Below are 26,517 nucleotides of genomic sequence, written 5' to 3'. Positions count from 1 at the left end.
ATACAAGAGGCTGATAGGATGGATAGAAATAAAATAGACATGGCAAAAGGAATACAACTTTCCTTTATCTACAATATTGAAAAACAGAAAAAAACTTGAAGTGTGTGACACTGGGGCAGCGATAAAAACCAGGAAACAAATTCCTTGTGCAAAACATGAGCTTGAAACAAAACTTTGAATAGTACCAACAAACCTGTGCATCTAATTTGCACAATTTCAGGTCTGATTTTGCAAGAAAAGGAAAATTATCTAGCTCAGCAACATGGAATTAGCGACTTCAAATGCAGCAGTGACTGGCTCCAAAGATTTAAAGACAAGAATAACTTGGTTTTGCAAAATGTTTGCAGCGAGTCTGGATTAGTAGACAAGGAAAAGGCTAGACTGGTTGTGTTTCTGTACAGTCCATGCTTGAAAAATATGAGGCAAAGGATATTTTTAATCTTGACAAGATAGGTTTATTTTATATTTTGCTGCCAAACAAAAAAACATTTGCTGTTCAAGGAGAGTCCTGTCATAGTGGAAAATGAAGTAAACAAAGACTCGCTGTTCTGTTATGCTTCAATTCAGATGGCAGTACAAAACTATGCCCGCTTGCGATTTGTAAGTTTTCCAAGCCAAGATGTTTTAAAGAAGATATTCAACTTCCCTGTGATTACGAGGCCAACAGAAGTGTTTTGCTTACAGTCAAAATTTTTCAGTAAGGGATATTAAAAGTGGAGAGAAGAATGGCTTCAGAAAAAAGGAACATGTTGATGATTCTAAATCATTATACAGCACATTCTGCCGAGACACAACTGACAAATATACGGCTGTTGTTTTTACCTCCCAATACCACCAGTTTTATGCAGCCACATGATCAGTACCTTATTTATAACCTCAAGAGAACGTATAAGAGCCTGCCTAATAAGGTACAATTTTCACCAAACTGGAATGTCCTGGATGCTATCCGTAATCTTGTTTTTGCTTGGGACAGTATTGCATCAAGTGTAATAATCAACTGGTTCAGTAAGAGTGGCTTTGGAGAGAATATCATCAAAAACCATGTTCCAGCAGACAAATGTGATAATAACATTGATAAATGGAGGAATTTGAAGGAGTATATGGATTTTGTTGAATGAATTTGAAGAGTTTGTAAAGGTGGATGACGCTGCTATCACAGCAATGCCAACACCAGAAAGGCTGCTGATCACCAAGCAAAATGATGTTTTTGTTACCAGCAACACTTTTGTTACCAGGAGAGATTGCTTCTACAGGGATGGGATACACTTAAATAGAAAGGGTGCAAACATTTTTGCTGATGCTGTCGAGGCAGAGTTAGGTGGGTCGGAAAACTGCTAGTTTGGGGGGGATACAAGGACTAATAGATTAACAGTAGCCACTGGCAGAGGCGGAAGTGATTCTTGCACTGCTTCTATTGAAATGAGCAGAAGCCTGAAAAACAAGATGCAGGATATTTCAGAGACTGCTGGGAGTTATTGCGGTAGAAGTAAACACATGGGTTGTGTTAGGGTAGCCAAGAATAGAAACAGGTGCATGTACACCTGCGTGTACACCAATGCTAGGAGTTTGGTAAATAAATTTGATGAATTTGAGGTATTGCTCAAAAATCAAAGGCAGATATTGTTAGGATATCAGAGACGTGGTGTCACACAGATATAAGGAATGCAGAACTGGAATTTGGGGAATACAATGTGTATAGAAAGGATAGACAGGACAGGAGGGGAGGGGAGGAGGGGTTATGCTATTAGTTAAGAAACACATAAAGTCCAAGGAAGTGAAGCCAGTCGACATCGATGGACAGGGCAGTGTCGAGTCAGTTTGGTGTGACATAAGCATAGGGAAATCAAAATTGAGAGTAGGAGTGTGCTATAGGCCTAATGACTCTGATGAGTATAATAAGATATTGTACAGGGAAATAGAGTGGCCAGTAAATCAGAGAGTCTTATAATGGGGGATTTTAATTTCCCAGATATTGACTGGAATTTGTGGGTTGGTCACTCGCACACTAGCAAGGCTTTTGTGGATTTATTGGATGATTGTTTTCTACATCAGTATGTTCGTGCGGCAACAAGAGGGAGTAATACTCTTGATCTGATTATCAGTAGTGATTCTTCATGCATTAAGAATCTGCAGATAAATGAACCACTAGGTGGCAGTGATCACAGTGTGTTGAAGTGGGATTTACTCAAGGAGGTAACTACCATCAGAGGTAAAGGGAAGGGTTTTTGTTTTCGTAAAGGCGACTATGATGGTCTGAGACTATTTAAATTCTATACAGTGGGACCAACTGATGTTACCGACAGCAAACTCAAAATGGGAAGCATTCAAGGAACTAATCTTGGAGGCTACCAGGCTTCACATACCAACTAAGAAATATTGTTCAAGGTTTAGGCCTAAATGGATGTCAGATGAACTAATGAGACATGTGGCAGAGAAGAAAAATGCATGGGATACATACAAATTAATGGGTGACATGGAAGCCTATGATAGATATAAGTTGGTCTGTAACCAAGTCACAAAGGAGATTAGGCAGGCAAAGGCAGACTACGAAAAATCCTCGGCAAAGGATGCAAAGAAAAACAGAAAAGAGTTCTTTACCTATTTAAACTCAAGAAGGAAAGGGATGAATCAGATTGGTCCACTGGATATTGATGGTTCAACAGTTGAGGATCCTGCTCAGGTGGCTAACAATCTAAACAAGTATTTTGCATCTACATTCACACATGAGGAGTTATTCAGGAAGGAGAATGATGTAGGTAAAGTAAACATTGGCAGTGAGCTGGATGATTTTGTAATAACTGAGAGGAAAGTGGAGGAGAGATTGTTGAGGATAAACATAAAAAAAGGCACCTGGGGTGGATGGGATCTATCCAGTTATATTAAAGGAGGCAGCAAAGGAAGTAAGCAAACCCCTAGCCATAACTATGAGAGCTTCTTTGGACTCAGGGGAGGTACCCATAGACTGGAGATGTGCAAATGTAACCCCAATTCACAAAGGAGGATCAAAGGCTGACACAAATAATTATAGACCTGTTAGTTTAACTTCTGTTCCAGGTAAATTAATGGAGGCACTGGTTAAAGAAGCACTGCAGGATCATCTAGACAAGAATTCAGTTATAGCTCAGACGCAGCATGGTCTTGCCTGACCAATTTGATTGGATACTATGATGTAGTCACAAAAGAACTGGATGCAGGGAATAACTTTGATATTATATACAGTGGATTCCGGTTATTTGGGCCACCGGTTAATCGGGGCAGCCGTTTATTTGGGGCAAATCTTAAAAAACAAAAACCAATCGAGAAAATAGCCAGGGTTTACTTCGCTTAATTGGGACAAAATGCCGTTTAATCGGGGCAGGAGACCTCAGCACTGGAGATTACCCTACGATTGTCTCCGACCATACCACGTAGTTCGGTCGGATTTCTGGAGGTCACAACCATAAAACAATAAAAACAATTAGCAGTCACCTGTTTATTGCGCTTTTCTGTTAGTGCAATCTATCATAAACGGACAGTAAACTCGATCTTATTGAATTTGCGATAATACCGGCAGCTGGAATTCTGTGGGTTATTATGGTAAAATGTGTTTACACTTCCATGGAATTTTCAATCATATAAAAAAAATAATTTTCAGAATCTTCTCTTCATTCCTATTTTTAAAGCTTCCTAATTTGTTACTCCGTTCTCACTTGCACATATTGTGTTACTTGCAATTTGTGTGTGCCCTGTTCTTTGTTATTGATTGCTTATCATTTTACTGTTTTAAATTTCAGCCCCCACCAACAAATGTCAGTGAACAGAAATGTCAACTAGTTTAGTTAGTATGTACATATTACAGTACGTATCAATTATTCCGATTATCACGTATATTCTTCCGATTTTCACGTATCATTTAATTTTTTAATTGGTAAGGTAATAAAATGTAAATTTCTGCTTAATATATCTTTACTTTTATAGCCTGTGGATAATATTCCTCCTATTTTCGCTAATTAGAATCGCTGTTTAATAGAATTAAAATTCAATTTACAAACGTGATCATAATGACCGGCGCTTACTGCACATCGTATAGTGAATGGTACTTTACTATTTTGAGTTCGTCGTAACGTGATTTGATTGTACAGTGAACTAATTGTAAAGGGGGGGGAATTGTATTTTTAACTATTTACGTGAAACTTCGGATAATTGGGGCAGCCGCTTAATCGGGCCAAAATGCACTAGTCCCGATGTGTCCCAAATAACCGGAATCGACTGTATTTGGATCTTAGAAAGGCTTTTGATACTGTTGCACATGGAAGACTGCTGCACAAATTGGAGCAGTGTGGCATTGGAGGCAAATTGCTGCTATGGATAAGGGGATGGTTGAGTGGCAGAAGACAGAGAGTGGTAATCAATGGACACTGCTCAACGTGGACTAATGTTATTAGTGGAGTTCCTCAGGGTTCAGTGTTGGGTCCGTTGTTGTTTTCGGTGTTTATGAATGATAATGATGATGGGATATCAAGTTTAATGTCCAAGTTTGCAGATGATACAAAGGTTGGCAGGGTTGTTAAGGACACCACTGACGCTATGCTGCTGCAACAGGATCTGGAAAGGTTGAACAGATGGGCTGAGAGGTGGCAAATGAAATTTAACATTGACAAATGTAAAGTACTACATATGGGAAACAGTAACCCCAGAGCAACGTATCAACTCTGCGGTACTACACTGACAGTGGTGGAGAATGAAAAGGACCTGGGGGTAATTGTGCAGGCAGATATGAAGTTCTCTGAGCAGTGCAGACGAGCTGCAAGAGTAGCTCATGATGTCTTGTCAATGATATACAGGAATTTTTCTAGCAGGGATAAGGAGGTGATTATTCCCTTGTATAAGGCAATGGTTAGGCCACATCTTGAGTACTGTATACAGGTCTGGAGGCCTCATTTCAAGAAGGATGTAGAGCTGCTGGAACGGGTACAGAGAAGGGCAACAAGATTAGTGAATGGAACAAAGGGTTGCTCTTACGAAGAAAGGCTTAAGTTTTGCAAATTACAGAGTCTGGAGACTAGGCACCGGCGAGGTGATCTGATAGAGGTGTATAAGGCTTTGAATGGTTTGAGCATGCTCAATGCCAATGGGATTCTTCATCTTGCTCAGAGGGCATAAATTCAAATTGAGGAAGGACGGATGTCGGATAGATGTGCGGAAATTTGCCTTTGGCCAGCGGGTGGTTGGTTGGTGGAACCGACTTCCATCACTTGTTGTTGAAGTTGATAGCCTAAACAAATTTAAGGCTCAACTGGACAGGTATTTCAAGCGAACGGAGGGGTGAAATGGGAGTGGTGTGTTTTTTTTTTTTTTTTTGGCTGATGCTGAATAAGCTTGCTTTTTTGCATCATATGCCTCTACTAATGCTAATGCTAACACCGAAAGTGAAGCAGCACACACACACACATCTAAAAAAAATGCCCAAAATGCATTGGGCATAATATAGAATGGGCCTGCAGTAAAGTTGATAAACAACTATTGCATTTGATAATGCGTGTGCTGTAGTTAAAAATGCATATAGGACAAAAACTGTGCAAACAACATTGGATTCTTTCTTTAAATTAGAAAAATTTATTAAAATGGTTTGTATGTCTCCTTTTATATTAAGCTTGTAATTCTTTTTACTGTGATACTAAAATATTGTATATATCAAAATATATACTGTACAATATCTTCATTTCCACCAATTTGCTTTTCTCTTAATTTATCTTACAAATAAAATAAAATCTTTAAAAAATGTGTTATTCCTATTTCATATTGTTTAGAGAAGGCTTTTGTTTTTTATTTTTTTTCGTTACTTTATTTTATTAATTTAAATTAATCTATTTTGTCATTTATTTTTGATATTATAGTAGAGCATCAGTTATCCAGAATAATTAATGTCAGACCTCTTCCAGATAGAAAAATTTTCTGGATTTTCTGGATATAAGGTAAAATTAAATAAATTCTATTATAATATATTAAAGTAAAAGAAAAAGACTTTAAATAGTGTGAAACAAATAACTTTATTTAATTTTAAAAATAATAACTTATACATAAAAATTGACACGTTTACATGTGTGTGTATATTCGGATAGGTTTATTTTACTGCAAATTTTATGTGGAAAAAAATTAAGTAATTTTTTAAAATAATGTTCAATCGCTTTTTTGTTTTATTTGTTGTGACTTTTTTTTTGCTGCTAAATCTCTCAAGTTCTTTAATAATATCAATTTGATTATATCGCATTCTTACAGGTTTTCTGCCCATTTCAGTGCTGTTTTCGTTGCCATTTTAAAAGTGGAGAGAAGAATGGCTTCAGAAAAAAAGGAACATTTTGATGAACTTACTGAAAAAAAAAAAAAAAAAAAAAAAAAACTGAGAAAAATAATAAATAACTGACTTCCAGATAAACGATGTTCTACTGTATTATTATTTATTATATTATTATTAGATATATAGTACGTACCAAAAAAGAAGGGGGGGGGAACAGTAAAATTTTTACACTTTTGGAGGACCTTGTTATTATAAAAAGTGAAAATTTAGGTCCCTTGAACTTTGTATTAATGAGCTTCAACTGTACTTGGATTTCAGGAAAGCTTCTGATACTGCTGCAAATAAAAGATTGCTAAATAAAAGAAAGGAAGCAGTGTAGCATGAAGGGTAAGTTACTGCTCTGGATAAAGGGATGATTGAGTGGGAGAAGACAGAGTGGCTATTAATGGACATTGCTTTTTAGGGACTAATGTTATTAGCAGATTCTCCCAAGGCTCAGTGCTAGGCCCATTGTTGTTTTCTATATTTATTAATTTCTATATTTATTAATGATATTGATGAAGGTATATCAGGGTTAACGTCTAACTTTGCAGGTGATACAAAGGTTGGCAAGGTGGTTAATGGCAGTAATCAGGTTAAGCTACTGCAATAAGTTCTAAACAAATTAGGTCAATGGCATGAGAAATGGCAGTTGAAGTTTGACATTGATAAGTGCAAGTTACTGCATACAGGTAGCAGTAATCTCAGAGTAACATACCAACTGTGTTGGTACTATATTCAGGGCAATGTAAAATTAAAAAGACCAAGAAATATTTGTGCATTCTGATAAGGTTCTCTCAGCAATGAAAACAGGTTGTCAGGACAGCTCATGGCATTTTGTCTATGGATAGTAGTAACCCCAGAGTAATGCACCAACTGTGTGTTACTACACTGAAGGTAGTGGAGAATGAAAAAAGACCTGGGCATAATTGTGCAGTCAGATATGAAGTTCTCTGAGCAGTACAGACAGGCTGCCAGGACAGCTCATGGGTTTTGTCAATGATATACAGCAATTCTGCTACCAGGGATATGGAGGTCATTATTCCTTTGTACTGCAATGGTCAGGTCACAACTTGAGTACTGCATATAGGTCTGGAGGCCTCATTTTAGGAAGGATGTAGAGCTGCTGGAATGAGTACAGAGAAGAGCAATGAGAATGGTGAGGGAAACAATGGGGTGCTCTTACCAATAAAAGTTCTGCAAATCACAGAGTTCGAGACTAGTCACCTGTGAGACGATCTGTTTGAGGTGGTTTAGGCTTTGAATGGTTTCAGCAAGCTTAATGCTGATGGGATTCTTCCACTTGCTCAGATTATGCACTTCAGGGGGGATATAAATTCAAACTGAGAAAAGATGGTTGCAGAACAGGTGTAAAGAAATTTGCCTTTAGTCAGCAAGTGGTTGATTGCTGAAAGAAACATCCATCCATTGTGAAAGTTGATAGCTTAAATAAATTCAAGGAAGAACTAGACAAACGTTTGGAGAGAATGGATAGGTGAAATAGGAAGGTGTTTTCTTTTTTTTTTTTTTTTTTTGTTTTTTTTTTTATGCTTCTTATGCCACTACTAATGCTAATACGAAATTAGCAATTTTTAAATTACAGATCACTTTTTATTAGAAAAACTTTCAAGCCTAAAAACAAGCAAGGCTTTTGGAGTTGATCATATATACTCAGTAATTTTAAAAATTGAAGCCAGAGAGTGTATTGAACAGCTGAGATTAATTATGAGGGCATATTTGGACTCGGGAGATATTCCCTAGGACTGGAGAGGTACCAACATATCACCAATACATAAAGATGGTAACTACAGACTGCTTAGTCTGACTTCAGTACTAGCAAAAATCTTAGAAGCAATGATTAAGAGTGCAAAGATATGGCATTCTGAAGGCCAGAAACAGTTTTTTTTTTTTTTTTAAGGAAAATCATGTTCAACTAACTTAGTAGGCTATTTTAACACAATTACCCATAAGCTGGATATAGAGAATAATTTCAACATGGTTTATTTTGGATTTTAGAACGTAATTTGACTCATGAGAGGTTACTGTATAAGCTGGGACATGTTGGGATTAGTGGTAGGATTCTAAAATGGATCACAGAGTGTTTGCAAGGTAGAAGGCAGGGGGTTGCGATTAATGGATATTCTTCAGATTGGTGTAATATCAGAAGTGGGATCCTCCAAGGACCAGTTCTTGGATCACTGTTGTTTCTGATTTTCATAAACAATATCAATGAATGGACAGAGGACATGACGCCAAAATTAACAGAAGATATAAAGATTGGGATAGCTGTTAATGATCAGTGACAAGCAATGTCCCTTCAGGATGACCTGAAGGGCTTCAAAAATGATCAGAAAAGTGGAAGTTATGCTTTATTGCAGCAAAATGCATGGACTTACACTTGGAAAATAGCAACCAAAAAATAAATTATACAACCAAAACTTATACACTTGGTGGGGTTTAATTAAAACCAAAAAGGAAGAAAGGGATTTGTGAGTTATGATATAGGCAGAAATGAAGTCTTCTGAGTAGTGTAAACAAGCAGCCAAGAAAGCCCATGGTGGCCTATCGATGATTTATTGAACACTATCCCACAGGGATAGAGAGGTTACAATCCCACTATACACCAATGAGCCAAAACATTATGACCAGCAAGTCGTTATGCAAATCAAAGCAACTGTACGTGAACTACGGCACATGCGCAGGTTGGGACACAGTATTAAAAAAAATGATACTGAGCTCCATTAATCAGCGTTACTCTTGTTCTTCAGACGGGAAAGGCAGGGGACTTAAGCGAGTTTGACAAAGGCCAAATTGTAATAACCAGATGACTAGGTCAGAGCATATCTGAAACGGGATGCTCATGGTCAGCTGTGGTTAGTACCTACCAAAAGTGGTCTGAGGAGAGAAAACCAACGAACCACCGCCAAGGTGTTGGATGACCACAGCTCATCGATGCTCGAGGTGAATGAAAGCTCTCCCAGATGGTATGTGGCGACAGAAGGGTGACTGTGGTGCGCTTAATGGGCACGTGAGCATCAAAATTGGACCTTGAGTGATTGGAAGAAGGTTGTCTGGTCTGACGAATCACGTTTCCTGTTGCACCTTGTGGATGGCTGGGTACGTGTGTGTTGTTTACCTGAGGAAGTGATGGTACCCGGATGCACCGTGAGAGGAAAATGAGCTGGTGGCGGCGGCAGCATGCTTTGATGGGATACCTGGGTCCAGTCATCCATGTGCCGGGCACTCTGATGTCTACCACCTAGCTAAACATCATTGCTGACCAGGTACACTCTTTCATGGCAATGGTCTTCCCCCCCTCTCTGTCAGTGCCATCTTTCAGCAAGATAATGCGCCATGCCACCACCCAGATTGTTTGAGACTGGTTTGTGGAACACGAGGAAGACTTCCCGGTATTGCCCTGGTCTCCAAATTCCCCAAATATCAATCCCATCGAGCATCTGTGGTTTGTGTTTGAACAGCAACTCCGATCTGTGGTGTCTCAACCATGACCTTACAGGAGTTAAAGGATCTGCTGGTTATGTGTTGGTACCAGATACCACAAGACACATTTAAAAATCTTTTAGTATCCATGCCTTGCCGGGTACGAGCTGTTTTGGCTGCACATGGAGGACAACATCATTTTTGGTAGGTGATCATAATGTTTTGGCTCATCAGTGTATAAGGCAATTGTAAGACCACATTTGAAATACTGTGTTCAAGTATGGAGACTTCATCTGAAAAAAGACATTTAGCTCCTTGAAAGGGTCCAAAAATGGGCACCTTTGAGATCAGCAAAAGGCAACCTTATGAAGAAAGTTTTCAATTATGTGGGCTAAGAGCTTGGCAACCTCATAATTTGTTCACAGAGAACCTGATTGAGGTTTATATAAGGCTCTGGGAGGATTAGTAAGATAAATGAAGGCAGAATTTTCAGTCATAAATAATTCCAGAACTAAGGGGAATAATGCATCTAGGAGCTCGTCAGGGACTCAAGACTCCAGCAATCTACCAAGTGATGCACTCCCAATTCGGGCCTCAAAACAGAAAAACCAAGTGCAAACTACTCTGGTTCAAAAGGACTTTGTTTTATTAGGAGACTATTGTCAGGGAAACGGGAAATATTTTTTGTAATAAGGATAGGTGGAGTAGAGCCAGGGTATGTCTGCCGGGAGCAACTATTAATGATGTCACCAACAGATTGTCAGATTTTAAGGGGAGTTTTTTTTTTTTTGTTTTTTTTTTTTTGATTTGGTAGTTGTTGGCGCATCGGCTTCTGTGGCCATATTGCACCTCCCAAGGTTTTTTTTGCAGTACTTTGATCCAAGCCCGAGGCGGGAATCGAACCCGCGACCTTTGGGTTGCCGGGCAGGTACTTTACCCACTCGGCTAGCCCGGTCGGCTTTAAGGGGAGTAAAGAGAATATTATTATTCATATGGGGACTAATGACATTAAACATACGTGATCTGATGATTTGTTGGAAAAATACAGGACCATGCTGAGGAAATGCCGTGAGCTAGGCCACAATGTCTATGTGTCTGCAATTCTGCCCAGATAGGAGGAATTATATGTTAAAAGCCTTGTGGATTAACTCACGACTTGAAGGACTCTGCAAGGCTTTGGGGGGGAAATTTCTATCAGCTTGGCCCACACTTGTAGGTAGAAGGAATTTGTTTTGTAGAGATGGGTGGGATACACTTAAACAAAGGTGGTGCAAAAGTTTTTGCCAGTATTATTGAGGATACCTTAAAAGGTTCAGGGAGATGTGGGTAATACTGACATGCGTTTATCTGATAATATTGGTCAAAGTAACTCTTGCACATACCTCAAGAGTTCTTATCTGTTACCCCAACTGGACATATTATCTAGATGTTCTGGGGGCAGAAACTTTTCAAGTGAGCGGGTAGTTAATGCCAGGGAAGAGAGCCTAAAAAACTTCAAGGGTTGTGTTAGGGTTGTTAAATATACAAGAACAGTAAGTCTTAATTGTTTACATAGTAATGTTAGAAGTGTCGTCAATAAAATGAGCGAATTTGAACTGCTGGTTAAAACAAGTAACGTGGACATAACAGGGTTTATGGAAACGTGGTGCCACCCGGAAATAGGGGATGATGAGTTTCAGTACAGCTTGTATAATGTATTTAGGAGTATAATGTATTCTGTAATTCTTATCAGAAGCAGCCTGAGTGTGACAATAGCTTTCCCGGATTCAGACTTTCACGTGCTAGTATAGAATCTGTATGATGTGAGATAGTTGGAAACAAAGGTATAATGCGAGTAGGAGTAATCTACAGACCAGGTGATTGTGAAGATTATGACGAAAGCCTCTACATGCAAATGGAATGGGCAAGTAAGTGTCAATGTCTTATTATGGGTGATTTCAATTTGCCTCTAATTGATTGGAGTAAATGGGAAGGAAACTCGACATGGGGAACCAAATTTTTAAATCAACTAGACCACTATTATTTGTATCAACATGTCAGGGAATGTACTAGAGAAAAGAATATCTAGACCTCATCATCACCCATGAATCAGATGACATAACAGGGCTGACAGTAGAGAAACCAGTAGCAGGAAGTGATCACGGAGTTCTACGGTGGATGATGAAGAGAGAGGTAGCAGTAGTAAAAGGCAAAGGAATGGGTTATAATTTCAGAAAAGGAAATTATGATGCCTTAAGGTGCTACATTGCCTCTATTAACTGGGTAGATATCGCACAAAGAATGAATACAATTGAACTGTGGTATGCTTTTAAAACATTAATCACAGACGCCTTGAATGCGTATTTATCATTAAAAAAATACACCACGAGGAGGGTTCCAAGTTGGATTAATAGTGAAGTTGCCACATTACTTGAGAAATAGGTGGCATGGAAAAGTTACAGAGTAATAAAAAGAACTGAAGCCTATAACAGCTACAAGTTGATCTGTAATAGAGCCACAGAAAAGGTTCAACAAGCAAAGGCAATTTATGAGAAATCACTAGCAAACAGAACAAAGAGGGGGGATAAGGAATTCTTCACATATATAAATGCTAAGAAGAGCAGGAAAAACCAGATCGGACTTTTATGTAAGGGAAAGGGGATAGTATTAAATACACCAGCTTCCGTTGCAGATGAACTCAACAGTTATTTTGCATCAATATTTACAGATGAAAAACCTTTTGTGGCAATGGGAAATTGTGGGAGTGAAGTTGAAAAATATGTAATTAATGATATTGAAATTTCGCAAGATTATTTAATGAAAAAACTTTCGAGCTTACAGGCCAGTAAGGCTCCTGGAGTTGATGGAATATACCCTATAATCTTAAGGGAGGCAGCAAGTAAGTGCACTGAACCATTGAGGCTAATTATGCGAGAATCACTAGACTCTGGGGAGATTTCCTTGGATTGGAAAAGTGGCAATGTATCTCCAATACATAAGGGTGGCTCTAAGAGTAAGTGGGAAATTATCAACCTGTCAGTCTGGCTTCAGTGGTAGGGAAAATCATGGAGGCTTTGGATTGGATTGATTTAGATTTTATTGGCGCATTAGCAGCTTTGACTATAATGCGCCAAGACTAATCATGGAGGCAATGATCAAGGGTGGAATTCAGGATCATTTGGATCGAATTGAAATTCTCAAGGATACTCAGCATAGTTTTGTAAAGGGAAAATCATGTTTAACAAATCTGGTTCACTATTTTGAAAGGGTCACTCACGAGCTGGATTTAGGGAATAATTTCAACGTTGTTTATTTAGATTTCAGCAAAGCTTTTGACTCAGTCCCACATGAGCGGTTGCTTTATAAGCTGGAACAGGTTGGAATCACTAGGAAAATCCTTAGATGGATAGCAGGATGGCTTCAGGGCAGGAGGCAGAGGGTTGTGATGGCTATTCCTCAGATTGGGTTGATGTAAGAAGTGGGGTTCCCCAAGGATCAGTATTAGGACCACTGTTGTTTTTAATTTTCATAAACAACATCGATGAAGGGATAGAGGACGTGATGTCTAAATCTGCAGATGATGTTAAAATTGGTAGAGTAGTTAATGATCACTGTCAAGCTGAGCTTCTTCAGAGAGACCTAGATGGACTTCAGGAATGGTCAGAAAAATGACAGCTATGCTTTAATCCAACAAAGTGTAACACCTGGGAAACAGTAATCCCAAAATAACTTATTCACTTGGAGTTCAACTAAACCCAGTACTGAAGGAAAGGGACTTGGGTGTTATGATACGGTCAGACATGAAATTCTCTGAGCATTGTAAACAGGTTGCAAGGAAGGCCCATGGTGTCCTATTGAACTTTTGCAAGTATAGATAGGGACGTGATAATCCCATTATATAAGGCTTTTGTTCAAATGTTCAAATGACTTCAAATATGTGTGTTGCCGAATTTGGAAACTAGACACCTTAGAGGAGATTTGATTGAGGTGTTTAAGGCTCTGAGAGGCATCAGTAAAATAAATGAGGATGAAATTTTCAAGATTATAAATGATGTTAGAACTAGGGGACATAAATTCAAGTTACAGGGGGAGATGTTTAGATTGGACTGCAGGAAGTTTTATTTTAGCCAGCAAGTTATAAATTACTGGAATAAGTTGCCTACATGGGTGGTAGAGGCTGACAGTTTGGGGAAATTCAAAGGTCATCTGGATAGTACCTTCGAGTGAGGGATATGCATAGGATGATAGGTTTAATTTCCTTTTCTTTTCTTTTATTAATTATTAGTTTTTTTTTATTCATCGTTTTATTCGGGAGGGGGGGTTGGCTAGTGCAGCATAAGCCATAGGCTTTCTTGCACCATGCGGCCATTACTAATACTAATAAATACAAATTACAGGGAAGGAGATTTAGACCAGATTGTAGGAAGTTTTCTTTTAACCAGCAAGTTGTTAATTACTGGAACAATTTTGCTTTACAGGCAGTTGAAGCTGACAGTTTGAAGAAATTCAAAGCTCAACTGGATAGGCACCTATTTGAGAAGTGAAGCAGCACATAATAGATATTTTCTTATCTACTTTTTCCTTTTTTTTGTCCTGTGCTGTAAAAGACTATTGCTTCCTTGCACTATATGGCTAATACTAATATAAGATAATTTTGACAGGTATGGAATTATAATGGAGCATGAATTTATTAAAGGAAGATCATGTCTGACCAATCTAATTAGCTACTATGAGGGTGTCATAGTAGATACTTAGATTTCAGTGGTATCAGGTACTTTCAATAAAGCTTGTGATACATTAAAATTAACTGTTATAATAATCACTTTACTACATGAGATAATAATATAGTTTAAGCTTATAGCCCAAATGATCATACATTTAAGGTGACATTTCAGGCACTTACTGATGCCTATCATCAGACCATACATTGGCTACTGTCTGGCTCCTGCTTGCCAATACTACCAACAAGTTTTAGTTGCATCTGAACTGTGTGGGTAGGCGAGATGGCTCATGGTATTTTGTCAATGATAAATATGAAGTTTGCCAGTAGAGGAAAAGAGGTGGCTATTCCAATATATAAATCAATATATATGGCATACAGGCTTGGAGGCCCATTTTAGGAAAGATATGGACCTGCAAGGAAAGGGTACAGAAAAGTGTGAAGAGATTGGCTAAGAGCACAACAGGATATTCTTATTAAGGGAGACTTAGATTTACATTTTGTAAGATACAGTGTTTGGATCAGGTCACGCCACAGAAGACTGGTTTCTGTAGTGACATGTTCAAGGTGTTTAAAGCCTTGAAGGGTTTAATGCTGAAGGAATTTCTTAGTCACTAAATGCTGAAGGAATTTCTTAGTCACATGCCATACAAAAGGGGTCATAAATTTAAATTGAGGGGGATAATTGTAGCCTGGATGTCCAAAAATTTACCTTTAGTCAAAGAGAAATTGACTGTTGGAATAAACTCCTGCCTACTCTTCTGGAGGTTGGAAATTTATCTTTAACAAGGGAATGGATAAATATTTGAAACAGGTAAATGAAAACAGAGAAGGTGATATTATTTTTTAAATTTAATTTTATTTTACTGTTTGGCTAGTACTACATAAACTGGCTTCATTAAATCATTTTGCCAATACTAATAACTAATACCATTTTACAGCTACATCAGGAAATTAATATATTTTAATTTGTAAGGGCAAGGATGAATATTAAAACTTACTTGTTTTGAATATGTTATTCGATAGAAATTTCCGAACAAAACAATGAAAGAAAATGAATAGGCAACTAGAGCATACTGCATCCACCTTGTAAACTGACATCCAGATAATATAGCATTGATTCCCATAGTCACTGCAGCAATAAACTGGGCCTGAAAAAGTTACACAATAGTAATAAAATGTTTTTCATTAAAAAAAAATTGCATATATCGTACAGTGATTATAACTGAATTAGAAAGATATTATGTGGATATACTACTAAGTAAGTTTAAAGAAGTGACACTTGACCAAGTGGATGTTGTTTTAATTAGTTTACTAGCAAGAAAAGAAAAAAATTATTTTAACTTTGTCCTAAATCAGCCCCAATATCCAAATTAAAAAGCAGATGTGTTTCTGATTCCAATATTAACATGCTGCAGTGTGATTATTTGTTATTGTTATTTGGTTTTTAGGAGCATTAGCAACTAAGGCCATACTGCTCAGGGATATGCGGTGGTCATTCCCTGACCTTTCCGCATTCTCCGTATTTGGTGGTCATGGGCTCGAACCCCGGTCTAATCAAGAAGCGTGTGCTACGCACTGCTGCTGTATACATATAGTGTACAATGCCTGCAGCATGCTGTGGGCATTGTACACTATATGTTTTAAAGGGAGACAGGTGAGAATTGGATAATCCAGTGAGCAGGTTAGGTGGAAGTTGTTTAAAAGGATTTCTACTATACTGAAGTTGCAGAGAATTCATGGACTAATACTCAAAAAGGAGTTGGAGGGAAGAAGTGGGGTGACAAGAGAAGAGTAATCTACATATTAGTTCTAGGCTGGCATTTCCAGGATCTTCTTTTTTTTGATCTTACTCAAAAGAAGTTACCAATCTGATTGAATACTATGATGCAATAACAAAGAAACTAAATGCAAAAAATTATTTTGGCATATACTTGGATTTCAGAAAGCTTTTGACACTGTTCCAAATGAAAGACTGCTGTACAAATTAGTGGGGTCCCCATTGTTCTTTTCAATATTCATTAATGATATTGATTAAAGTATATCAGACTTAATGTATAACTTATGGATGATACAAAGGTTGGCAGGGCAGTTAATGAGACTAATCAGGATGTGCTAATGCAATAAGATATAGAAAAATTAGGCAGATGGGTTGAGAAGTGACAATTGAAGTTTAACATTGACAAATACAAGGCACTTCATATCAGTAGCAATAATCCATGAATAATATAAGAACTGTATTACCTGCAGATAATTGTCCAGGTATAAAGTTCTCTGAGCAGTGCAGATGGGCTGCCAGGAGAGCTCATGGGGGTGTAGTCTATATACAAGAATTTTGCCAGCAGGGATAAGGAGGTAATTATTCTGCTTACAAGGTAATGATTTAGCAAAACCCCCGAGTACTGCATACAGGTCTGGAAGCCTCATTTTAGAAGGATGTGGATTTATTGAAATGAATGCAGAGAAGAGCAACACAATTAGCGAGTGAAAACAAAAGGTGTGCTTACCATAAAAAAACTTGTTCTCCAAATTGCAGCATCTCGAAACTAGACACCTACAAGGAAATCTGATTGAGGTGTTTAATGCTTTAATGGATTAAGTAAGCTAAATGTTGATGCACCTTTACTCTTGCTTGGAAAAGACAAAAAAAAGGCATAAATTTAAATTGAGGAAGGATAGTTGCAAGATAAATATGTGGAAATTGGCTTTCAGTCAGAGAGTAGTTGATTGTTGAAACAAATCAAATCATCTGTGGGGGCTGATCAGGGAAGGGTTTTTTTTTTTCCCCCTTTTCACTAATGCTGTATAAGCTTACTTCCTTGAATCATTTGCCATTACTTATACTAATATGGTCCTCAATACCAATCTGTCATTCAACTAGGAGGATATTCAATGATGTCTTATTCATAAAGTGCTTCAGGGAACAATTAACAGGAATAATTATCAGATCCAACCAGCAGCCAACAACTAATACATAGGTTATTCTATGTTATTCTCACTTCTCCTGCCCAAACCCTTTTTCCAGAATTAGTCCATGAACTTTCTGCAACTTCAGCAATCAGTATTTCCCCCAAACCTTTTTTAGCTTTAGGGTATTATTCATAATCATAAGTCAGTTCTCAAATCACAAGCCCACATTCCAGTTCACTTCCCAAATCTGGAGCCCACATGGTTGTCTCAGGAAATTCCTCTTGAACGTCAATACCCTTTTCCCTAGGCCCTTCAGTCATTTTCTTCCCACTGGTCCACACTGGTCTATTCTAGGCTTTATAAGTCCAGTCTATCTGCATGCTCTACAGTTCCTGTGCTTCAAGTCTCCACTTAAAATACTTCAAGCCTTCACTTTCAGTGCTTCAATGTTATTAAGGTTTAAACCCCCCCCATTCCTTTCTTAGAAGGAGTGAGAGAAGACAATGTCGATGTTTGTTCATAACTTAGTTGTTGCATGACTGATTAGTCTGCTGTCAGGCAAGCCTTGTTCTGAATGCATCCAGAAAATGTGTGCTTTTCATTTCCAATGTAATGTAAACAATGCAACCCAGGGATGATAATATCACCCATCCCCAAAATTTAGAAAGCAACAAAGATTGGTTTTCAAACAAACAAAACCTCTCTTTTATCAATAGTAATTATTAAAATCCAGTGAAGACAGATACAGAGACACACAATGAACATCACATTGATTGGTGGATGGAAAACACCAGCTGCATAATATTTGGGGAAAATTTTACTAGTAAACTACAGATAGGTTTGCTAAAGAATAACAGTGCAGACATCATCAAGGAAATCTCCCTGATTATAGCTCACTTTAGAATTACTGTGACTCTCCATCTAATCTGCTGAAGAACAAATGAAAGTTCATCCTCAAAGCCCAATTAACATTGTTTAGGGATATTGCAAAAGATTGTAATTTTGGTAATTGGCCCCTTTAAAGTGGGTTTTGTTTTTCTCAAGGTATCTATGAAAAACTGGCTGCTCACACTATTCCTCATGGTTGTTTGACACTGCACCTCAAGAGTTTGTCTTTCTTCTTGTCATTTACCTGCCCATTCTTCACCTGCTCAAACTATTTCTTGTTCTCAGTTGTTGTATGCACCCCCAAGTCAGCATCCATAAATATAAAATCAACAGGTGTTGATTTTATATTATAATTCTTAGAGATTTGAAAATTATTTTTAAAACAGCCATTTTTATCAGGGTCTGCATTTTCAGCATCCCAAATATATGGTTTCATATCAATACTTGCAAAGCTATTATTAGTTCATTTTATTGATAGAACTCTACATACATTTATATATACACCTTTTTGAATAAATAATACAGATAATCAAAATAATCATTATGAATTCCTTAAGAAAAAAATTTAAGAAAAGTTTTATAATCCCAACATACCAGCTGTATGACAGTAAGGTATTTCTTCCACCAAAGATATTTCTGAATACCAGGTCCTAATGCTGAGAGCCCATAATAAAGGTACATCAGAACATGAACAAAAGAATTTGCCATGGCACCTGGAAGAGCTGCCAAAAGCAGTTAAACAGAAATGAGTACAACACACTTTTCCAACTTATTTATAATATTAATTTTTATCAGTTTCTAAAATTACATATTGTTTACAGTTTCACACACTGCTAGATTTTAACTTAATGTTAAAGAACTGTTCGCATATGCATACTTGCAGACATACATAGCTTCTCTTCATTTATCAGATTTCCAGTATGTTTCTTTTATGCTTTGGTAGCAAGTTTTCTGTAAAATTTCAGCCAAGTTTTTTTTTTTTTTTTTTCCAGTTTTCAAATATGCATGTTTTGTTTTGTTTATCAATATGGACTTCAAAATCCATCTCCTCATGTTTTGCAGAGAGAGAATAACAATCATGTGCTCAGTATGAGCTTTTAGATTCTGTCTCAGATAGTAGTTAGCATCAGATTTTATGTGATTTGTTCACACTTTTAAATGGCCAATTTTGATTATTTGCTTTTAAAAAATTTCTGGAAATATGCTGTTTGCCAAATGATTGATTTTTTTTTTTTTTATTATAAATGTAGTCTTTTCCAAACACATTGACATTAGACACTACTGCAGGGGAAGGGGACTTTTTGCTTTACATATGGACAGTGTTATTTATTTTTCATTCAAATCTTTTTCCCAATGTAATGCCATATAAATGTTTTTTTTTTTTTTTGTGCTTAAAAATAATTATGTGTTTCTGTAGTCTCTGAAGACATTCTTCAGTGGTGATAGTTAATGGTACTATTTGTAAGTTTAAAATGCTGATGGAGCTGCCATCCAAGTCAAGTTGGCAACTTTTGTAGAGTAAGGTCATTCTGCAACCAACCCTTGCACTGTCAAACTAGTGAGACAGTTATTCATCTTGGTTATATATATATCCATGTACAAGACCTGTAACGCTATTAATTATTAGTGCACTGGCATAAAATGGCTGAGCCTCTGTGACACTAGACAGTACATGGCTCTCACCAGATACAATATTACCAGTGCCCGTTTAGGCTGGGTGTCCTTTTTTTGAGGGGAGGGGGGTTATGCAACCCGCACTACAAAATTCACATGTTAATTTGAACATACGATTGCATTTTTATAGACATGTGAAAGTTTTAAGAGTGCACAGTGCAGCAGCACTCTTCTTAATTGATCCAATGCAATTAATTGTAGAATAATTTTGAATACTTTAAATTACTAATATAATTTTAACTATACAATCCATAATTATGGACAACATAAAGGTTCCCCATCAAATAAACAATAGCTTTGTGTCACACGCGCCATTTATGTGAGAAGCACAGAGGGTTTATGCTTCGTGGTGAGAAGATTAAAATATCATTGGCAAATACTAGAGTGGGGCACGAAATATCTGTATTTTGTTACGACTTTTAAATAAAACCATATGATCATACAAAAATCAGAAAAAGTAATCACTTGGGAAAATATTTTTCTGGATTGAATAAAAGAAAGGCTTAAAAAATTCATTTTATTTATTTATGCACCATTTCCAATCTCCTGTTTTGCCTTAGGAATTGTGTTAGCACATTGTCATAAAATGAAGGTCTTTTCTTCAATTCCACCAGCAGTCTTTTCAATGGCAAGCAAACTTAGGCCGTATAACCTTTCCTGCATTTGTGTTCCTCTGTAACACATATAATACATATTCTCTTCATAGTCGAAATCATACTCACGGAGCACATTTAAAAATTCTATATAATTCTCTCAATTAGCTGAATCTTCAGACATTATTATTATCAGTCATATGGTACAATGAAGCTTGAGGCTTATGCTGCCCCCCTGGGGTTGCCTCATGACCTCTCAAATAATATACAGCATCAATTAATCTTTTTAAAATGTCTATTTTTCTTTACTTGTTCATTAAGTCCTTGAGGTTGTCACAGACATTCTCTCAGATATGCCAGACAAGCTGTACTTGCTACCTGGGAGTCTAAAATGCTGATGGAACTGATATTCGGGTGACACTCAAGTAAGGTCAAGTGTACCTAATTTCGGCGAAGTCCGGCCGGTCTGTGACAGCCAAATCCTCTGCTTGCACCTTCACGATGGTGGGACTGTTAGTAATCCTGGGTATAACCCCCATGCACAAGTACATGGTGAGTGACCACCCAGGTGTGAACCAACGTAAGCAGGGGTCGCGGTGTGGCGCCCACACCACATGGAGGAACGCCGCCCCTCTATGTTACCAGGCAGTACTAGGTGGAAGATGACTCTCATCAACCGGTGAAATACCACCACTTTGCTTATTGGAGGCTTGAAGTGGTGGAACCCATGTTTAGTCTCTAGAGCTAAGTTCCGGTCAACCCTTCCTTATCTCTTCCATCATGCAGTACGATTGATGACTTTTGAGGTTATGATGAACGTCGTGGCGAGATCCAATATTCCTTACATTTCGAGGGTACAGCTCTAAAACGGTTTTCGCAGGCCGGCCGCTAGTTAGTACACCGGACCGGACCTATTGGTAACTCTCTAGGAGGCTTCTGGATCAGCTAGTGTATAATCTTGCTACCTCTACTCTGCCAGATAGTGACTGGAGGGAGTCGAAGTAGTGTGTATGCAGGGAGCATTGTCGAGGCCACGTTATGTCAAGGATCTGGATATATTCTTACCACATGTACGCCATATCCAAAAATTTCATTACTTCATACAGCACGTCCCACCCACTTTTTCTTACTATTGAATACACCATGAATTGTCAAACTAATAGAGCAAGCTTATCTGAGAAAAGATCTAAACCTCCCAAGGACTTCCTAATTCATTTCACAAATATACGTGGTCTCAATTCTAATCTCAACGATGTCCATTTCCACTTGCAGTCTGCCAAACCTCATGTACTTTTTCTGACAGAATCTCAGTTATCGGTTGATTCAACTACTGCTCATCTCAGATGCCCAAATTATTCGCTGTATGATTCCTTTCGCCTCAAAGGTGGTATTTGTGCATATGTCCGTTCTGATATTCCCTGTCAGAGACTTGGCAATTTGGAATCTCCTCTCTTTGATCTTCTCTGGCTTAAAATCTCTCTACCTCATTGTGTAAAATTCATCTGTTGTCTCTACCGTTCTCCCAACTCGACTAATCACTTGGAGCTCTTTGACTTCCTCTCGTTGCAACTTGACTTTCTCCAGTCCAACTCTCCTAACAGTGAGGTAATTTTCCTTAGTGATTTTAATGTTCACAACCCCAGCTGGCTTCCGTTTTCTAGTCACACCGACCCAGCAGGTCGAGATGCTGAGGCTTTTGCAATTACTAATGACCTAGCACAGATTGTTCATTTACCTACAAGAATACCGGACAATCCTAATCATACAGCCAATACGCTTGATCTTTTTCTCACAAACAACCCTTCTAAGTACACGGTCGAAGTGAGAGGTCCTTTAGGCACTTCAGATCACAACTTGGTGATTGTCTCTTCTCCAATGGAACCTTTATCTCATGGCTATTCCCAACCTTGTGTTGTTTGGCATTACAAGAATGCAAAATGGGATGACCTGCGAGACTTCTTTTCTTCTTTTCCTTGGTCGGATTACTGTTTCAAAAGTTCTGATGTCAACGTTTGCTCAGATCATGTCAGTGAAATTATTCTTGCAGGAATGGAATCCTTTATCCCACACTCCACTTTAAAATCTCGTCCTTTATCTAAACCTTGGTTTTCCAATAAATGTGCTAAGGCTGTCCAAGAGAAGAATGTTGCATATCGTAATTGGCTTGTTTCTAATTCTTCAGTTTCATTTTCTGCCTACACCAAAGCTCGCAACAATTGTAAAGCAGTTATTAATCAGTCCAAACTAGAGTTTGAACAGGCTAAGAGTAGAAAACTTGCTTCTTGCCCTAATGGTAGCCAAGCATTCTGGTCTCTTGCCAAAGCTATTGGCCGCAACTTTTGCCCATCTCTGCTCCCACCTCTGTCAAAACCAGATCGTTCTGTTGTCACTTCAGCCAAGGATAAAGCTGACCTGCTAGCATCCCATTTTTCTTGCAGCTCATGTATTAATGATCTTGGTAAAACACCTCCCACCATTCCCAACACACTCCATTCAATGCCTCCTGTGGTCTTCCGTCAAAAGGATATCAGAAGGATTTTGATGAATCTCGATGCTAAGAAAGCTCCAGGTCCTGATGGTATTTCTCCACTTGTTCTCAAAACCTGTGCTCCTGAACTTACTCCTATTCTTTGCCGCCTTTTTTCACTTTCTTATTCTAAAGGTGTTTTTCCTTCTGCTTGGAAATTTGCTCATATCCAGCCAGTTCCTAAAAAGGGTGACAAATCCCTCCCATCCAATTATCGTCCCATTGCAATTACTTCTACTCTTTCTAAAGTAATGGAGAAATCAATTAACCGCCAACTCTTAAACTACCTAGAAACCTTCCGTCTGATCAACGATCGCCAGTATGGATTCCGTCAGTGTCGATCCACTGGTGATATTCTGGCTTATGTTACCCATTTATGGACTAATTCAATGGAAAGGTTCGGTGAAACACAAGTAGTTGCTCTTGACATCTCAAAGGCTTTTGATCGTGTTTGGCATAAAGGTCTTCTAAACAAGCTTCCATCTTATGGTTTGCCAACTGTTTTTAGTAATTGGTTATCCAGTTTTCTCTCTGATCGCTCACTGAGGGTGATGGTTGATGGCTCTCTGTCTTCTAACTTCTCCACTAATGCCGGTGTCCCCCAAGGTTCAGTTCTTTCCCCCACTCTTTTCCTCTTGTATATCAATGACCTTCTTCCATTGACTGGAAATCCTATCCATAGTTTTGCCGATGATAGCACATTGCATTCAACTTTCCATTTTGAGAAACCTTGTCCTGCTCAAACAGCTTCAACTTCTCGAAAATCTGCTACCAATTCCTTAAATGCCGATCTTCAGGTAATTCTCCAGTGGGGCAAAGACAACTTAGTTGATTTCAAACCTTCTAAAACTCAGTCTTGTCTTATATCTCGCAAAAAGGATTCTTCTGCTCCTATGCTTATCTTTAGTGACACTCCAATTTCTAGGCAAAAGGATATATCTCTTTTGGGGATTACCCTGACTTCTAATCTCTCTTGGCACAAGCACATTACAAATATTGCTTCCTCTGCATCTAAAAAACTTGGTTTTCTCCTTCGCTCTCGGCGTTACTTTTCTTCCAAACAGCTGCTCACTCTATATAAATCGCAAATCCGCCCTGCCATGGAATATTGTTCCCACATCTGGGGTGGTGCCCCCAAAACCTCTCTCAGGCTTCTTGATTCCATTCAGAAGAGGGCAGTTAGGTTAATTAATGATTCATCTCTAACAGAGTCTCTTCACTCGCTGTCTCATAGATGCACTGTTTCTGCTGCATGCCTCTTCTACAGGTACTTCCATGGGCACTGTTCTTCTGAATTAGCTTCTATAATTCCCGCTCTCTCTTTCAAAACAGTCCGAACACGTGCCGCCACCAGCCAACATCCATTTCCTGTCCAACTTCAAACCCACAGAACCAACTTTTCATCTTCCTCATTTATTCATTCAACTGCCGTTTTCTGGAACAACCTTCCTTCATACGTATTTCCTGAAAATTACAATTTACAGAAGTTCAAGTCCAATGTCAACAAATATCTTCTTTCGTCTTCTCAGTCTCCAACCCAAGCATGGTACTAAGTACTACAGGTTCTAATACCTCTCGTGTTTGGGGTTCACATAAAAAAAAAAAAAAAAAAAAAAAAAACGAAGGCTAATTTCAATTTTTCGTTGACTGTCAGTGAGAGTGTCAATTCTTTGTTTTCCAAACATCTTAGATTTAAAAATGGCTGAACATGTGGTTGGGAGCACTCATGTTTTTGCGTTGCTGCAGCTAAATGATTGAGATCGGAATACCCATACTTATTCCAAACACCTTTCTCTTTGGAGAATTATTATTATTATTAGCTACATGGAAGCCTGAAGCTTATGCTGCACCAGCCAAAAAAAAAAATTCCCAAGTTACTCTGAGAGAGAGAAAGTCAAAAGTAGAAGGAAATCACCAAGAAATAGAAGAAAGGTGATATCCAGCTCAGGAAACAAGGCCAACAAAAAAGCCTTGACTGCACTTCACATCCAGTTAACCATTCTACTGTACCATATTGTGAAACAGAGAAATGTCTCATGTACTCAGTTTTTGCATCTTTGTGCTTGTACAGTAAATTTGGAAGAGGAGGACGAGCTAAACTTCTTCGACTATGTTCATACAATCTGCAAAATCTCTGGCAGAAAACGGGACATTCAGTACATCATCAACACTGTTTCCCATTGTAAATATGAGCAAAAAAAAGTTAAATTATATCTAAAAAAATTATAAATATAAATAAAATGTATATCAAAAAATTGTGTAAATCGGTGTCATAAACAAGCCGGTTCACACTTTATGCATGCAAAACAGACGAAACTCAGAAAACAAAAACAGCAACATAACAGTCACTAACTACAAGTGCTCATATCTGGTGAGTATGGGCTTGGCACACCCAGGGTCCTGAGATAGATACCATCTTCTCTTTCTCGGCGATTCTCTCTCTCTCTCTCTCTCTCTCTCTCTCTCTCAGGGTAACGCAGAAAGTTTTTTTTTTGTCTGGTACAGCAAAAGCCTCAGGCATCCTTGTACCATATGGCTAATAATAATATAATAAAATAATAAACTACTTCTGGTGCTGTTGTCTCAGCACACACCCTGCCACGCCTTCTGGATGGTTTGGTATACAATACATGCTAATTCTATTAAGCACTGTTTTTAGAATATAAATAGTAAAATTATAGACACTGCAATTAAAACTACATAGATAACTCTACAATTAAAACTACATAGATAAAAATAAAAAAAATATTTATAATTAAAAACATTAAAATCAACTATGTAGAAAACATATATAGAAGCATTTGACAATTAAATATTGTCTTCTTCAGCCATAACTTAATGTCTGGCAAGTATTTAAATAAAATAATAATAGTGTTACAGTGATATCACTAAAAAGTCATGATTCCAAAAGACATTTTAATGATACTGGGAAACCCATATAGACACTATTCATAATGTGGACTACTGCTGATCACATATGGCAACAAGGGAAACATAAAAGTTATGTTTATATTTCACAAGTTTATCAAAGTGCAAGCAGTGAATTTCCAACTCCAGGAAATTGATAAGTTTTTGAAGACTTTTGCCGTTTTATTGACCTAAATATCATATTAAATAGTACTCTATAATTAACTTTACAGTCCTGATCACACTTATTTTATCTTTAATTTAGCTAGAGATTTTGTAGGTTACTACTTAATATAGGTAAAACTGCTGTTTCATTCGAATCTTGCCGCCATTGTTATAGTATAGTGGTAGGATAATTCATATTTTAATTGTGGTAAATAGGTAGCTCTAAAGTTCAAAAATTTTATTGTATATTTTAATTAACTTAACTCCAAATCACTTGTTGGGCATATATCTTTGTGTTTGTCTATGGATGTAACCATTTTAACATTATCATTACGGTATAGCATAACATATTCAGAACTTATTAGTGCAAGGTAAAACATTGTGCAAGGCATAACAT

General features: G+C 37.8%; 1 protein-coding gene across 1 annotated transcript in view; it reads right to left on the bottom strand.

Annotated features, from left to right (window-relative positions):
- Positions 1-26,517, bottom strand: part of LOC150086294 (very long chain fatty acid elongase 4-like) — a 70,453-nt gene that overhangs the window by 1,558 nt on the left and 42,378 nt on the right. The window contains exons 5-6 of the mRNA XM_090374854.1: positions 18,849-18,976; positions 15,458-15,607 (exon numbers count right to left, since the gene is read on the bottom strand). Coding sequence (XP_090230980.1) covers positions 15,458-15,607; positions 18,849-18,976 — 278 coding nt within the window. The remainder of the gene's footprint in view (positions 1-15,457; positions 15,608-18,848; positions 18,977-26,517) is intronic.

This window comes from Mastigoproctus giganteus, chromosome 5 (assembly GCF_048544385.1).
Source record: "Mastigoproctus giganteus isolate SK-2022 chromosome 5, ASM4854438v1, whole genome shotgun sequence".
Classification (NCBI taxonomy): Eukaryota; Metazoa; Arthropoda; class Arachnida; order Uropygi; family Thelyphonidae; genus Mastigoproctus; species Mastigoproctus giganteus.
This window is presented reverse-complemented; position numbering and strand designations above follow the sequence as displayed.